At 68.9% G+C, this 15,147-nt stretch overlaps 1 protein-coding gene across 21 annotated transcripts in view; it reads left to right on the top strand.

The window, feature by feature from the left end:
• Ncor2 (nuclear receptor corepressor 2) overlaps nt 1-15,147 on the top strand; it is a 137,257-nt gene that overhangs the window by 46,590 nt on the left and 75,520 nt on the right. For 20 of the 21 annotated variants that reach the window (XM_047562872.1, XM_047562874.1, XM_047562877.1 and 17 more), the window contains exons 5-8: nt 1,598-1,777; nt 4,519-4,632; nt 10,070-10,126; nt 14,069-14,121. In XM_047562872.1, the coding sequence (XP_047418828.1) occupies nt 1,598-1,777; nt 4,519-4,632; nt 10,070-10,126; nt 14,069-14,121 (404 nt within the window). The remainder of the gene's footprint in view (nt 1-1,597; nt 1,778-4,518; nt 4,633-10,069; nt 10,127-14,068; nt 14,122-15,147) is intronic. The other variant, XM_047562876.1, reaches the window with a different exon arrangement.

The following is a 15,147-nucleotide window of genomic DNA, read 5'->3' as shown; positions in this document are numbered from 1 at the left end:
TCCCGCCTCATAACCTACCTCGGGGAGTTGCAGCCGCACTGGTTCTGGAACATTCTGCCACCCAGGAAGGAGACTCTGACCGTCACGGGTCCCTCCACCCTGCCCCGCCTGGCCCCGTGTGCCCTTCTAACGTGTCCGCCCCCCGCCTGGCATCATGCCAATGGTACCATGCTGCCGTGGCGCTGGCTGAGGTCCAGCGGGGGTGGACGTGCCGTTTCCTGCTGTCACCTGGGCCACTCTGCGGACGTGGGCCTCGCCACACCAGGCAGCCCTGCCGCACCCCAGCCCTGAGGGAGTGCTGAGCAGATGGCCCTAGGGGGACGGGGACGCACTGTCCACCTCCTGGCGGGTGCCACGGCTCCAGCCTGGGCAGTGCCGCCTTTGGGTGGAGTGAGGGTCTGGCTCACGGTTTCTCGGGCTCGCCGCTGCCTTGCGTCCAGGAACCCGAGTGTCCTGGAGGACTGCGGAGGGGCGCTCGGGCTCAGAGGGCCCGTGGAGGCCGGGAGGAGACCCGGCACTGTCCCGAGGCTCTTGGCCCCGGGGAGGACGGGCGGGGGCAGGAGGCAGATGACTTGGACTCCCTGGGCCGAGGCCTCGGTCTGCGTGGGCCTGGGCTGCTGCGGGGGGACACTGCAGCCTGTGTCCAGCGCAGCTGTGCGGGTGGGTGGCCTTGCCTGCCAGCGATGGCCGGGGTGGGGGCGGGTGCCTACTGAGCGTCTGCTGTGTGCCGGGCTGGCCCTCCACTGTGCCTCTGAGCGCCTACTGTGTGCCGGGCTGGCCCTCCACTGTGCCTCTGAGCGCCTACTGTGTGCTGGGCTGGCCCTCCACTGTGCCTCTGAGCGCCTGCTGTGTGCTGGGCTGGCCCTCCACTGTGCCTCTGAGCGCCTGCTGTGTGCTGGGCTGGAGCTCCACTGTTAACGTGGGCAGGCTCAGGGCTGCGGGGAGCCCGGGGTGCGGATGAGGACGCGGAGGCCGGGAGCGGGACTGCCTGAGGGCCGGGGCTGGGGCTGGGGCTGGGGCTGGGCACAGCCTGCGGGCGAGGAACTTGGGTTGCCGCCCCAGCTCGGCCCAGATCGCCAACCGCGGGTAACCGTGGGGCTGGGCAGTCGTGGGGCGAGGGAAAAACGTTTGCAAAGCATGTGGTGGGGAAGCACCGCCCCGGGCCTGGCAGCTGTGTCTGCCCCCCAACCCCTGCCGGGCTTCCAGGTGCCCACGTCTCCCTGTGCACCTCCCGCCAAGCCCGAGGGGCCTGGGCATCGTGAGGGGTCTGTGGGGGCCGGGCTGGGCCCTGCTCTTGTTCTTGGGGAGCATGGTCTGGCCAGGGACCCAGATGGTGTGTGGCACGGGGGCTTCGTGCCCACAGGGAGGCGGGCAGAGGTGCCTGGAGCGTGCACGTGACCCTGGTGTCCAGGGTGGCAGGAGCCTCAGGTTGGGAGGACAGGCCGGCCTGGAGGTCCTGGGGTGGTGGGACCAGCCAGCGCCCTGTGATTGGCGGGTGGCGGGTTGGTGTGCAGCCCACGCACACAGCTGGGGACGGGTGTTTGGGAGCCACGCTGGCGGGGGCCGTGCTGACTGCACCCCTTCTTCTGCACCCCAGGAGCGCAGCCTGACGGGCAAGCTGGAGCCTGTGTCGCCCCCCAGCCCCCCGCACGCCGACCCTGAGCTGGAGCTGCTGCCGCCCCGGCTGTCCAAGGAGGAGCTGATCCAGAACATGGATCGCGTGGACCGCGAGATCAGCATGGTGGAGCAGCAGATCTGCAAGCTGAAGAAGAAGCAGGTGCGGCCCGACCCTGGAGCCTGTGCTGGAGTCGCGAGCTTGCTCTGCTGGGTCCAGGGAGCCACCGGTGGCTGGTGGCCCTGCCTTCCTTTGTGCCCCACGGTGGCCTCCAGCGAGCAGAACCTCAGCCAAGGCTGGATCTGGGTCTGGTTTGAGTGAAGTTCAGGCACTCGCGGAGCCTCGGTGCTGCGCTGGGCAGCAGGGCAGAGGGCAGAGGGCAGAGGGCAGAGGGCAGGCCCTGGCAGGCCTGGGTGGGGCCTGCCGCGTGGCCCTTTCCCGCCTCAGCAGCCCCTGGCTCCAGTCCAGCCGCGCCCCCTGCTGGCCGAGCCTGGAGCCACCTCTCTGAGCCTCTGTTTCCTCGTCTGTGAAATAGGTGCGGACGTGACCCCACAGTGCAGGTTGTGAGGTGGGATGGGCCCCGATGGGGTGACCCTCGTCCCCGCACGCAGAGGTATGAGGGAGAAGCCGGCGGGAAGGTCTGCGGCGTGCGTTTGTGGCTTTATCTTAAGTTTCTTTTGCTATACGGTCAGTGACCCGCCTTTGCAGCTCTCAGTGGCCACCTCCCCGGGTCAGCTGGGTCTCTGCTCAGGTGCCCTTGGCAGACAGGACACTGGCCTCTGTGAAGCCCGCGTCCCCGTCAGCTGAGCTGGCGCCCTGGCGTTTGTGCGTGATGGTGCTGGCCCCGCCCTCCGGCCCCGCCTTGCCTCTGGGCTGCTCCAGGCCTGGGGCTCCCGTCTGGCCTGGCGCTTGGCTAGGGCGGCACCATGCCCACGGCCCTGCATCCTGCAGGGTGGCATGGGATTGCGTCCCCCGCAGGCGAAGCCGGCCCTGCTGGCCGCCCGGCGGTCCTGGTGCGCAGCAGGGCTCCCGACTCCCGAGGTCGGCTCACCCCATGTCCCCCCACCGGCTCAGGGGGCGGAGAGGCAGCCCATGAGGGCTTCCTGGAGGAGGCGCCCTGGGCTGGGGTGGAGGGCGGCCCAGGCTGTCACCTGCTGGAAGCTGCAGGCTTGCTGGTGGTCCCAGGGCCCGCGGGGTTTTCCTGCGTGGTGGCTCAGGCATGGGAGGGAGGCCAGGCGGGGGTCCTGCTCCTGGCCAGCTGCGAGGCCACACCTTGCTGTGGGCCCGGCTTTGGGCAGCACCATGGCGGAGCCAGCTTAGGTGAGGGTTTTGATTTCTCTTAAACGCCACTTTGACAATTTTTGTTTTTAAACCAAGTCGATCTCTCTGAAGTACACAGTACGGTGGCACTTGGCACCTCTGCCTGTTCTAGCATACTGGCGGGAAGCCCCGGGCCACGGAAGAATCTCTCCATGCTCCCTCCCTGGGGTGGCCGTCTGCTTTGTCTCTGAGGCTTGGCACGTTGGGGACAGTTGACATCAATGAATCACACATGCCTGTCCTGTGTTCGGTCTCTGTCCCTCCGCCTTGTGGCATGTGCCAGCCTTTTCATGGCTGAGTACTATTCCACTGCACTCAGGAGCACACGTGTGTCTCCGCTCACATGCTGGACTGCGCGTTGCTGTGCCACCTGGCCGTGGCAGGTCTGCTCTCAGGCCCGGTGTGCTGTGTTTGCTTGCCCGACTGTTTGCAGCCCTCTGGGGTGTGGACCTGGAGTGGAGCCGCTGGGTCAGCTCGTGCTTCTGGGTATAACCCATGGAGGAATTTCTGGGCTACGTTCCACAGCGTTGCGCCATTTTCCACCCCGCCGCCCTGAGCAAGGTTCCAGCTTCTCCACGTTCTTGCCCAACACTGTTATTTCTTTTTCAAGAAGGCTCTGGTTCCGGCTGCCCGGGGTGTGCAGGGCTGTCCCCCGCGTCTCCACCTGGCCCTGCTTTGCAGCTGTACTTTTGTGCCTTGCTTTCTTTGATCCTCAAACAGCCTTATGAGGTGGGCACTGTTACTACTGGTCTTCACTGAGGAAGACTCCGAGGGTCAGGGCAACTAAGGGACTTGCCCGAGGCCGCAGTGTGGGAGTGAGCTGACCCTAGGCGGTGGCGTTGAGTGGCCTTCTCGGCTGGGTCTCCGTCCGTGGCTGTGCTTGGGCTTTTCTCCGCCCCCCTGGGGGCCGCCTTTGCCCACCTCCTGGTCTCCTCTTGGGCCTCCTACTTCTTGGGTCTCCTCGGAGTGCTGAGGAACTGGGCCTGTGGCCGAGCTGGCCCTCCGTGCCAGCCCTCCGTGCCAGCCAAGCCAGGAGCTGGTTTCTGGTGCTTCTCTGCCTCGTGCTCCTCTTGGGCACGGCGGTCAGGGCCGGTGTCCGGGTCGTGGGCAGCTGGGTGTCCTCCAGAGCAGGGCAGCACCGTGTCCCAGCAGTGTCCCGCCCCAAGCTCTCTGGCCCCTCCTCCTGCGACTCGGAGGGACGGGGTCCAGGTGTTTGGGGGGCTGTGCCCCGAAGCCTGGGGCGGAGGCGGGGTCCCGACCAGCCGCCAGCCCTGCAGGCGCAGGTAGCAGCCAGCAGAGGAGAGTGAGGCTCAGAGAAGTCCAGCCGCTTCCTGAGGCTGCACAGCCAGACGTGTTCCGGGCTGGACGGTGGCTGACCCGACGCCCCACGCGGTGCTGTGGTGGCCGGAGCGACTGGCTTCCTCTGCCCTCTGGGCCGCCCACTGGGGACAGTGGGGGACACTGAGGCTCAGCGGGTGGCCCAGCCTCACGGTGTGAGCCAGCGCCGGGGCGACTCGGGAAACGGGGAGCAGCCTGGCCCTGGTCCCGCCGCCCCTCACGCCCGCGCTCTCGCCCGCCCGCAGCAGCAGCTGGAGGAGGAGGCCGCCAAGCCGCCCGAGCCCGCGAAGCCCGTGTCGCCCCCGCCGCTGGAGTCCAAGCACCGCAGCCTTGTGCAGATCATCTACGACGAGAACCGGGTAGGCCGGGCCGCTGCCCACCAGAGCCGCGCGCGTGGGGGGCCGGGGCGGTGTGGACAGGTAGGCCAGCTGGTGGTGGGACGCGGTGGCCACCGTGAGCGCTCCTGCAGAGCCGGTCCCCCAGCACAGTGTCGGTGGTGACCGCCGACCCCGGCCTGCCGCCCCTTGCCTTCGAGGTCCTGTGTGGGCAGGCACAGTGGCTGCCTCCCTTCTACACAGGGAGACCCTGAGGCCCAGAGAGGTCGAGTGACTCGCCCAGAGTCACACAGCTAGGACGTGGAGGGTCTGGGTGGGAACCCCGGGTGTCGGGCCTCCGGTGGCTCTTCAGCCTCCGCCTCCACTCTCCCCACCAGGTCGGGCTTTTGAGCGAGGGAAGCACAGGGTCATGGACCCGGCTGGAGTCTGAGGAGGCTTGGTCCTGGCAGGAGCCTGGGGTGCCCAGAGCTGTGGCCTGTGGGTGCTGCGACCTGGGGTGTAGCCTGCCGTGTGGGTGCCGAGCCCCAGGTCATGGTCGGGCCCTGCGGGAGCCAGGCTGGGGCGTTTGCACCTGCCTCCAGGTGTGCGCGGGGTCTAGGCCTGCTGAGCCCCCAGCCTCCGCTGAGGTCGCACAGCAGAGCCGCCCTGCCTGGGCCTCTGGCCCCAGCGCAGCCCTGGCACCTCATCGCCTCCTGCAGGAGATCGGCCCGGCCGGGACAGTGCTGGGGTGGAGGTGGGGCGGCGGGGCGGCTTCTGCTCTGCAGCCCGCAAGCCTGCGTGGCGCCGCCGGGTCAGCCGCACTGCCTCCGCCTCCGCCTCTTGAGGCAGCGATAGGGCCTGGGAGCCGCGCCTCCGGGGGCTGGAAACCAGCGGCTCCGGCCCCACCCCCACCCCAAGGAAGCAAGGGTCCTGTTGACCCTGTTGACAGGGGATCGTGTTGACGGGAGCCGTCCCTCCGCCTTCCCACCGCTGCCCTGTGCGTGTGCCCACGCCTCCCTGGCCTCGCCTCCTGGACTGGGGGACACTGCCTGGAGAGGTGCGGTGGTGACATTCTACGTGGTTTTACTTACGCTTCTGGACCCTGTGAAGCCGGCAGAGGAGTCGTGTTCACCTGTGGAGAAACTGAGCACCAGAGAGGGAAGGGGCCTGCCTGAGACTGCACAGCACGTGCACCTCTGTGCGCCCGCCCTGTCCTTGGTGGGAGAGCAGGTGTGGCTCTGCCCAGCAGCAGCCTGTGACCTGGGTGTGCGGACGCCCTGGGCCCTGCCTGGCGCTGTCCCCGAGGGCGCATGCCGTCGCTCTCTCCCGCTCTTGTGCCAGCCGTGCCCTTTCAGTGAGGTCCCTCAGGCCTCTGCGAACCTGAGGACCCTCGGCCCCTCCCCTGCCCGGGTCCCTGTGAGTCCCACGTGCCGCTGGTGCAGGGCGGAGGCTCCCGAGGGCAAGTCTTTGCCTCTGTCGTCCAGCTGCGTCCAGCTCCTGAGCCAGTGCCCAGCTGCACAGGTGCTCGGTTAACACTCGGGTGTCGTTGCGGGAGGTGGAGGGGCCAGGGCTTCCCTCCGACCAGCCCTCTGGTTTGGGTGTCGGGTCCTGGGAGGCTGGTGCTGGGCCTGGCAGGCAGGAGGCCCGCGGCCGCCTTGGCTGGAGCAGCCAGGACTGGGTGCCCCTTGGGAGATCCTTAGGATGGAATCTTAATCTGCCCTCCCTCCCTGCGGTCCCTCCAAGTGGCGGAGAGTCAGGGTCGTCTCCAGCTGCCAGCCAGCCAGAGCTCGCAGCCTCCCCCGCGGCCGCCTGGCTCTTCTGAGGCTGGCCTTGGCTCGTTATCCATTCAGAGCATGTCTGCGGGCACTGCCGGCGGGCTCTTCTGCCTCGGGGCTGCCAGGTGCACGGGACCAGGGCTGCGAGGGAGGCAGACCCCGAGCTGCCAGGGGCCTGGCGTGGAGGGGCTTGGGGTGCCCCGGGGGGCGGAGGCTGGCAGGTGTGAAGGAGGAGGGAGTGCGCGCCCCTGCCGCCTGGGGCTGCGGGCGGGCTGTGGGGTGGCAGAGGCCTTCCAGAGGGCGCGGGGCCCAAGCTGGCCCTGGAGGCGGTGCTGGGGAAGGAGCCGGCTGCTGCCAGGCGGGCCACATGGCTGGGCTGGTCCGGGGGTGACGAGGCAGGGCGAGTGGACGGGGACCTCCCCTGCCCGGTGACAGGGCGTCAGTGTCAGGTCAGGACTGCGTCTCAGGCCTCAGGGTCCCAGTGGTAAGCGAGGCCCAGATGGGACCAGGCGGCACAGGGTGGGGCCAGACTCCTGCCCAGGGCAGAGCCGAGCGTGTGGGCAGCCCCCACGGCATGAGGCTCTGGAGCATCCGGGACCCTGGCTCCCTGAGCCTGTTGGTAGGGCCCAGGCGTGATTCGGGCCTTGTGTGCAGGGTCAAGCCCGTCCTGCAGCCCTGGAGCCCCATGCTGGACACCACCTGAGACCCTGCCCCCTCCCCTCATCTGGCCTCTGCTGCTGGCATCCAGGTGTCCCTGAGGTCCCCGTTGCGTGTGTGGAGTGTTCCTGGGTCCCCTGGCTGCCTCCCGGGTGCTGTCTGCTCCTCCACCCCGAACACTCAGGGCGGGTGGGGGCCTGTGCGCCAAGAGTGTGCAGGAGCTGGGCCTTGGGTGACTGCTGGGGGGGGGGGGCTGTGGCGGAGGAGGGGCCACGCTGTGGGGGGAGGGGCGCGGAGGAGGAGGGGCCACGCTGTGGGGGGAGGGGCGCGGAGGAGGAGGGGCCACGCTGTGGGGGGAGGGGCGTTGCGAAGGGTCCCTGGGCTTAAAGTGGGAGGCTCTGCTCCCTGCAGGCAAAGAGGGGCAGGGTGGGCGGTGAGGAAGCTGGACAGATGGCCCAGGCAACAGCAGGGCAGCCTGGGTCCTCAGTTAAGGGCAGGGCTTTGTGCACTGTGCAGTCTGTGCTGCGTGTGGCTCATGTGTTGGGTCCACTGATGTGTGAGTGCGTGCGTGTGCGGGTTCTGGTGAACACGTGTGTGCAGGTACGTGCCCTGTGTGGCTTGGGATCGTGTGTGCGTGTGTGTGTGGCCCACGGTGTCTGTGCACACGTAGGAGCACCTGCTGTCTGGCTGGCCCTGGGGTGGGTCAGCTCTGACTAGATGCCCTGTCACCCCTGCGAGCCGGCCAGTAAGTGCCAACTGTATGCCGGGACCAGTACTTGAGGGTAGTCAGGAGATGACCTTGTAGGGAGCAGGTCGGTTGCAGATGTGGACCACCGAATTGGGCAGAGATGTCGGGTGGAGGGGTGTCAGGGAAGCCTTGGGGTTTGCCTTGACCTGCGGGTGCCCATCTTCTCTCCAAGTACCCCGTGCCTCGGTTTCCCCTCTTGAAGAAAGTGCAGCAGCCACAGCCTGAGGGCTCTTGGAAGGCCTGTAGGTCCAGAGAGCAGGGAGTGGGGCCGCACTGCCCTGCCGTGGGGACAGGCCGCCACCTCCTTGCACAGGCAGGGCTGTGCTCGCCCTGATGAGCTACCCTCTGCCCCTGGTTGCTGCAGGGCCCGGGGCGGGAGCTGCCCTGCACCTGAGTCCCCATCCCAGCCAGCGCTCTGTCCCCAGTGCCCGCTCCGTGCCGGTGCAGCCAGGCTCCGTGACACAGCAGAGAGAAAGCACAGCAACCCCGGCACAGGGGAACAGCCCAGGGCGTCTAGAAGGCCCTGCCGCCACTCCTGACCTGCACACGCTCTGCGGGAGCCCGTCGGAGAGGAGAGAGGAGGCCGGGCAGAGGCACGAGCGAGGGCAGGCTGCGCGCAGCAGTGCTGCAGGCAGAGGAGCCGCGGCGCGAGGCCCGGGCAGCAGCGCTCGTGTGTGGGAGCAGCAAGGGTCAGCGAGAGTGGGACCTGCTGACCCTGCAGGCGCTGCTGGGGGCTGATCTCAGGGAGGCAGGAGCTGCGGGTGTCTCTGGTCCTCGTTCCCCAGCTGTGTCCTGTTCGGGGAGAGGGCTGTCTCCCCTCCGTCTCCCGAGGGAAGTGATGGTGTCCATGTCACTTTGTCCTTTGCAAAGCTGTGGCTTTCAGATCGCGGGGGCCTGGTGGCTTATGAGACACAGGCTTCTTGAGGCCCCTGGTCCTGTAGGCAGCCCGGCTGCACTGGCCTTGCCCCTGTGCTGGGGTCAGCACTACCCAGAGGGGCACTGAGCACAGGCCCCCCCTCGCACAGACCCCTGCCACCCTCGGGTGGGCCTTGCGCTCCTCCCGTGACCTTTCCGTCCTGTGGCCACACGTGCCTTTCTGCTGGTGCTGCTGACCACACCGACTGGCGTGGGCTTGTGGAGGGTCCACCCTGGCCTCTGCTGGACCTGGTGCCCCGTGCAGGGGCTGTCCCGCCCACTCGACGCCAGCTTTCTTCTGTCCAGGTCGCGGGTCCTCGCCTCTCCAGCACCCAGGGTGGCCTAACCCAGGACAGGCACCTGCCTCCCCTCCCCGGGCTCCCCCTTCCGTCCTCTTACGTGTCTCGGGTCCGCCGTCTGCACGTCTGCACGCCTGCCTGGCGTGTTTGCCTGTGGCGTGGTTTGAGGGCCTGGCTCCCAGCGTCCTCACGGGGACGCCATCGGTGCCCGGCCCTGGTCCTCCAGACCTTGCGCAGTGAGGCGGCTGTGCGGGGGGTTCCTGCTCCGCGCTGGGCCAAGAGCGCGTCTCTGCTTCTGGCCGGGTCGGGCCTGGGCGTCTAGCGGCCAGCCTGAGGCCGCAGCAAGCCCACTGCCCCTCTCTTGGCCTCCTGCCTGCAGTGGAAGCTGCCTCGCCCCCTTGCCGCGTGCCCCAGGGCTCCACGTCGCCTGTCACCACTGGGTGGACGCCTGGGCCCCTGGTGCCCCTGGCCCACCACGTGTGTGTCCTGGCATGTGCTTGGGTCCTCCTCAGGGCTGCTGGCCGTCGTCCCAAACCTGCCACACGCAGCCCTGCCGTGGCACAGGGGCTGGGCGAAGCTGCTCCTTGGGTCCCTGCCCGCCCACCCTGGCCTCCCTGTCCTGGCTGGCATGGCCGCGCGGCAGTCCGCTCTGAGCAGGCCCTGTGGTCCCAGACTGGGCGCTGGTGCCAGCCTGGGCACAGCGCGGCCTTCGTGGCCAGCCTGCTGAATTAGCGCCCAGAGCCCTCTCGCCACATGTCCCTGTTTTCCTAATAAGTCCTGGGTTGTGACGGGAGGAGCTGGAGGCCCAGGAGTCCAGGAAGGGCTGCTGCCCCCGGCCCTGCAGGCTCCAGGGTCACCGTAGGCAGCCCAGCGGCTCCCATGGCTGGCGAGGACCCAGAACCCTGTCACCGCGGGGCTGCGGGGATGTGAGGGCGGTGACATCCAGACTGGGCGGGTTTGCAGGCTGCGGGGTCTGCGGCCTGGGGCTGTGGTCCCGGGTGCCCCCCGCAGGGCTGCCGGCTGTCCAGAGGCCTCTGCTTACGACCGCTTCTCTTTCTTTCCGGTTGCTCCTCTTCCCGTCCCTGCAGAAGAAGGCCGAGGCTGCGCATCGGATCCTGGAAGGCCTGGGGCCCCAGGTGGAGCTGGTGAGCCGGGGCGGGGCGGGCGGGGCGGGCGGTGGGGCCGGGCGGGGCCGTCGGCTGACCGGGCAGCGGCCCTTCCTCAGGAGGCAGCGAGTGTGCCCTCTGACAAGCGGCTGGCAGGTAGTGCGGGTGGTGGCCTGCGCGGCCGCAGGGCTGGCGTGCCACGGGCTCCCCCTCCGGAGTCCAACCCCTGCGCCCCGGCTGAGCAGCCAGCCTCGTGGTCCGGGGCCATCGTCCAGGTCTGCCCCTCGGGCTGCGTGACCCTGGGTGGGCACCGTGCCCTGTCTGTGTCTCAGCGTCCTCCTGTGGAATGGTGATACGGCTCCTCCCGGGCGCCATGGGGTCAGCACAGGGTGGGCTCCGGGGCTGGGACTGGGCGCCAGCTGCCGTCGATCCCTTCTTGCTGTTGGGAAGGTGCCGGGGTAGGCGGCGTGGGAAGCAGACCCGGGCCCCAGAGCCCAGCTGGGTGGGTGAGAGCAGAAGGACCCTGCACCCGGCTGCCGTCCCGGGGCCCGTGGAGCTGTGGGAGGGACCTGTGGATGGCAGTGGTGGGCAGGTGGGACGGGGCTGGCCCTGTGTGCACAGGGCACTCGAGAGGCCCCGGCCGTCGTGCGTGAGCCGGGCGGGCTCCCTGGGTGCAGACGAGGCTGGGCCCTCTGAGCCAGCGCTGGCCAGGCCCAGCTCCGCGGCGGGACCCGGGCCCCAAGCCGTGAGGCCCCGGAGCTCCTGGTGCAGCTCTTGGCCTCGAGGCATGTGGCGTGGATGGGGCCCGCCTCACGCAGTGGGCGCTGGCCTCTCACAGGCGAGGACGGTGCCTCGGCCAGGAGCGCAGGGCCAGTGCCCGGCGGCTGGGTACCTGGGTGCCCCTCTCGGGCTCCCCGGAGGTGCCTCGGGGCTGCCAGGCTGTGGCGTGGGTTCTGGCGCCACCCGGCGGGCTCTGGGGAGGCTCAGGTGTGTCCACAGAGTGTGCCCGGCCAGGCTCCGTCTGGACGTCCCGCCATCTGGAAGGGAAACCCCGCGGATGCACGGCTCTCCCGTCCCCACGGGGCAGCCGCCCCCCGTGGTCTCTGTGCCGGTCGGCCTCACTGCCCAGTCCTCTGCGCTTGGTTGTCCCCGGGTTTGGGTGTGTCTTGCTCTCCGGTCGCTGTGGTGAGTGCTGTGGACAGCGCCCGGTTGCATCCGCAGCACTCTGGGCCTCAGGTGTGGCCGACTGTCCTGTGAGTCGTCCACCCCCTCGGGCGGCCTCTGGCTTCTGGGCGGCTGCATGTTGGCCTCAGTTCCCCTGTTCTGCCAGACGCAGCGGCAGGGTCGGCTGCTGCGGTCTCCTGACCTGGTCCCCTTCCCTCCTGGAGCCGTGTTGCATCGGGGCCCGTGGGTCAGGAGCCGGTGGGTTCACGTGGGCAGTCGGGGCCCGCTGGCCGGCAGGGCTCTGGGCAGGGCGTGGCGAGTGTGCAGGTCCTCGGGCGGGGGCGTCCCTGGCCTGAGCCCAGGCAGAGGCTCCCTCAGGGTGCTGGACTGCGGGAGGCTCGGGTCAGTAGGCCCTCGCTGGCCTGCTGGTCAGGGCATCCAGCGTGTTAGGTCCTGTGGGATCGTCACTGTCCCTGTTCTCTGGGCTCCGGACAGGGGCTAACTTGGGTAACAGTGGGAGGTGGCCAGGCGGCCTGCGGGCCTGGGTCCTGCCTGGCTGTGTGCCCAGGGGTGTCTCAGGTGGTGCCCGGGGGGGGTGCTCCTTGGGGTGCTGGGTACGCTCCGGGCGGAGGCCTGGCCCTGGCTGGCCGGCCACCGACCCCCTCCTGGCACCCTCCCCTCCGCAGCCAGAGCCTTGGGCACGTCGCCGCCTGGGCCCAGTGCTGGGTGGCCTGTGGCCCCGCGAGGCCGTGGCGGGGTGGGGGCTGGGCCACCTTGCTGCTCGGAGCTGCTGTTTTAAGAACCTGCTGTCCGGGGTGTGGGCGGGGCCGGCTTCCCGCCAGCTCGGTCCGAGGTCCCCAGGTCCCGGGGTCACGGGCCCTTCCCGGCCCCCGGAGCTGGCTGGAGCCAGGCTGGTGGGGCTGCGTGCCCGGGCCGTCCCACACGCCTCCTTGCTGCCGGGCTTCCTCTCCTGCCCTGCTCTGGGTGGCAGGCCCCGTCGGAGCAGCCGGCCAGGCCTCCGGGCGCTGCACCCTGGCCTTCCCTGAGGGCTGTGGTGACCGCTGCCAGTGGCCCTGGCCCAAAGCCAGCTTCAGACCACCATGTGGGCACCTGCCTCGGCACAGCAGTGGCCTTGGCGGAGGCCCCCTGCTCTGCAGAGGGCGTGGGTGGCCTGGGGTCTCCACGGGCCCTGCCCTCCTCTCCCCTGGTCCTCGTCCTTCCCTGTCCTTCCTGTCCCTGTTTTGAGGTGTTGAGGCTGCTCTCTGAGGTCCCCTGGCCCTGGTTTGCCCCAGGGGAGGTGGGGTGCTCTGGGGCACGACCCAAGGTGCCCGGGTGTCGGCCACCCTGTCCCCCGCTTTCCGAGCAGGGCCTTCAGCCCCGCCTGACCCCTGGGCCGTGTCGCTGGGATCACACTGGCAGAATTAAAACCGCCAGTCAGATGCTCCGAACGCCGGGAGGCAGGGCGCCCTGTGCCCTGGGTCTGTCCTCCAGGCGAGGAGGCTGAGGCCAGCGTGGCATGCACTTGTCCAGGTCACACGCGGCAGCCAGGAGGTGGGAGCCAGGCTTCAGAGCCAAACCCGCCTGTTCCCAAACCTGAACAGCTGATCGCTTCCGCACCGCCTGCGGCTCACTGGAACATGGGAGCGTGAAGGACCTACACAGGACCACTCGGGCCAGCGGGTGTCTTATCGGTGCCGTGCGTTCCTGAGATGAGGGTTCTCAGCCTTCTGTAGAACTGTCTCACCCCTTCCCTCCACTGGGAAGTCCTGCCGCATGTCTGACCACACACTCTCTGTACCCTGTGCGTTCTTGCTCTCCTGTTGAAGACTGCAGGGCAGGCCAGGGAACTGCCTTGTCTTGAGCCAAGTGCCATGGGAAGACAGCCCAGGTAGCCACGGGGTGACCTCCCCAGGCGGAGCTGAGCCTGGAGCCTGGGCATGCCCAAGTGCAGTGGTGAATCACCACGGGGACAGGGGCACAGGTGCCACTCCCCAGGACTGCGCGGGCCCCTCCCAGGTGACCCGTGCTGTCCACGGGCAGCATGAGGCCTGCCCTGGGGCGGGAGGGCGGGGCCTCGTGTGCCCGTCCCCAGCCGAGGCCCTAGGACTCCTTGTCCCCGTCCATCACCTGGCCTGCTTGCCCCTCCCGCTGCACCTGGTCCTGCAGGGCAGCCAGCCTGGGGCTCTCAGGCTGTGGCCGCTGTCCCACTGGCCAGGGAGGCACAGGACGCCCATGCCGTCCGCTGGTCGCCCCTCAGGCTGAGGTGGGTGCGTTGGGGCCTGAGCCGGAGTCGCCGTGGCCCTGGATCCGCCGCTCGCGCACCTGAGCCCGGGACTCACACGGTGGCAGCTCAGCCCCTGCTGCCTTTGTGGTGCCGGCCCTGCTGCCCTGGTGTCCTCGGGCGGCTGTCCCCGGGCCGTCCACGCCCCGCCTCTCCCCGCGCGGGTGGTCCTGCCGGGCGGGGCTCCCCTCTCCGGCCGCCCGAGGCTTCGCCTGGGCCACAGCCGGGCAGCGGCCCTCGTCTGGGTCCTGTGCCTCTGGGCGAGGGGGCTCCTGGTGGCTGGAGGGCTGGGGTTTCCACGGTGACCGAGGAGCTGGGCGGCGGCCCTGCCGTCCCCCTGCGGAGCGGCCGTGATCCTGGGCGCCCGGAGTCGCAGCCTGTTGCGGGCCAGGCCGAGGGCCAGCTGCCCGTGTCCCATCGTGCCTGCCCGCGGCTCTTCGCACCTGGTGGCTCCTGTGCCAGGCCCCGGGCCCGTGGCCACGGTGGCCAGGACAGGTCTCGGCTGCTGGCGCTGACCGGCTTCTCTCTCCTTTCAGCCGCTGTACAACCAGCCCTCGGACACCCGGCAGTACCACGAGAACATCAAGATGTGAGTGCTGGCCTGGCGGCCGCTTCCTGCACCGGGCGGGCCTCGGTCTGCGGGACGGGGGGCGCTCGGCGCCAGGTAGAGCCGGGGGGGCTTGGCAGACCCGGTGGGCAGGGCTGGCGGGCTCAGCCAGGCCTGGGGACGGAGCTGGGGCTGCACAGCACTTCCTGTTGGCCGCAGGGGCTGCTGCCTGGCGGGGGGGACCTGGCTCTTGGCGATGGGGACATGGGGACGTGGGGACGGGACGTTGGCTCCCCAAGGAGCGTCCCAGCCGTTCTGGGCACAGCCGTGTGGGGCAGCCATCGGGGAGGAGGCCAGCACAGTGCGCCCCGAGGCCGGGCCTCTCCCAGGCGTCACACATTTAGATGTGGCGGGGACCCCAGGGCTGTGCTGCGGCCGACAGCATGGCGTCTCCCGAGTGGAGTGTGGGCGGCGGGGCCGTGGCGTGGGGAGGAGGCTGGCTCTGTCTTGGGCGGCATTAATGGGAGCGTGGTCTCCTGGGCCAAGGAGGAGCTGTTTCCTCGCTGTCACCTGGGAACCTGCAAGGTAGAGCCTTGAGCAGCACGTGGCTGTGTCTTTGGGATCAGTGTCGTGGAGTGTGCAGCGTGTCCCTGGGAGAGGGCACACAGGTGCTCACGTGGGACCTCAGAAGGTGCAGGGTCGTCAGCCCAGGCTGACCCTTGAGCTCGCCTGGGGCGGTACAGGGTTGCTGAGGCCCCGCCCTAGAGCCTTGCAAATTGTGACATTTGTTGGGAAGCCCCCTCCCCTCCCTTCACTCCCCTCTCCCTAATCCAGAGAACCTCTGTTCTTCCCTAGTGCACCCCCAACCCCCCATCAGCATCTGTATATCAGAGAAAACTTTCGGCCTTTGGTTTTGGGGACTGGCTAATTTCAGTTAGCATGTTACTCTCTAATTCCACCCGTTTACCAGCAAATGCTGTAATTTCGTTCTTTGAGGCTGAGTAATATTCCATTGTGTATATACACCACGTTTTCTTTATCCATTCATCTGTTGAAGGGCACCCAGGC

Source organism: Sciurus carolinensis, chromosome 8 (assembly GCF_902686445.1).
Source record: "Sciurus carolinensis chromosome 8, mSciCar1.2, whole genome shotgun sequence".
In the NCBI taxonomy this organism is placed as follows: Eukaryota; Metazoa; Chordata; class Mammalia; order Rodentia; family Sciuridae; genus Sciurus; species Sciurus carolinensis.
The sequence above is the reverse complement of the archived record's forward strand: the minus strand, read 5'-3'. Positions and strand labels throughout refer to the sequence as shown.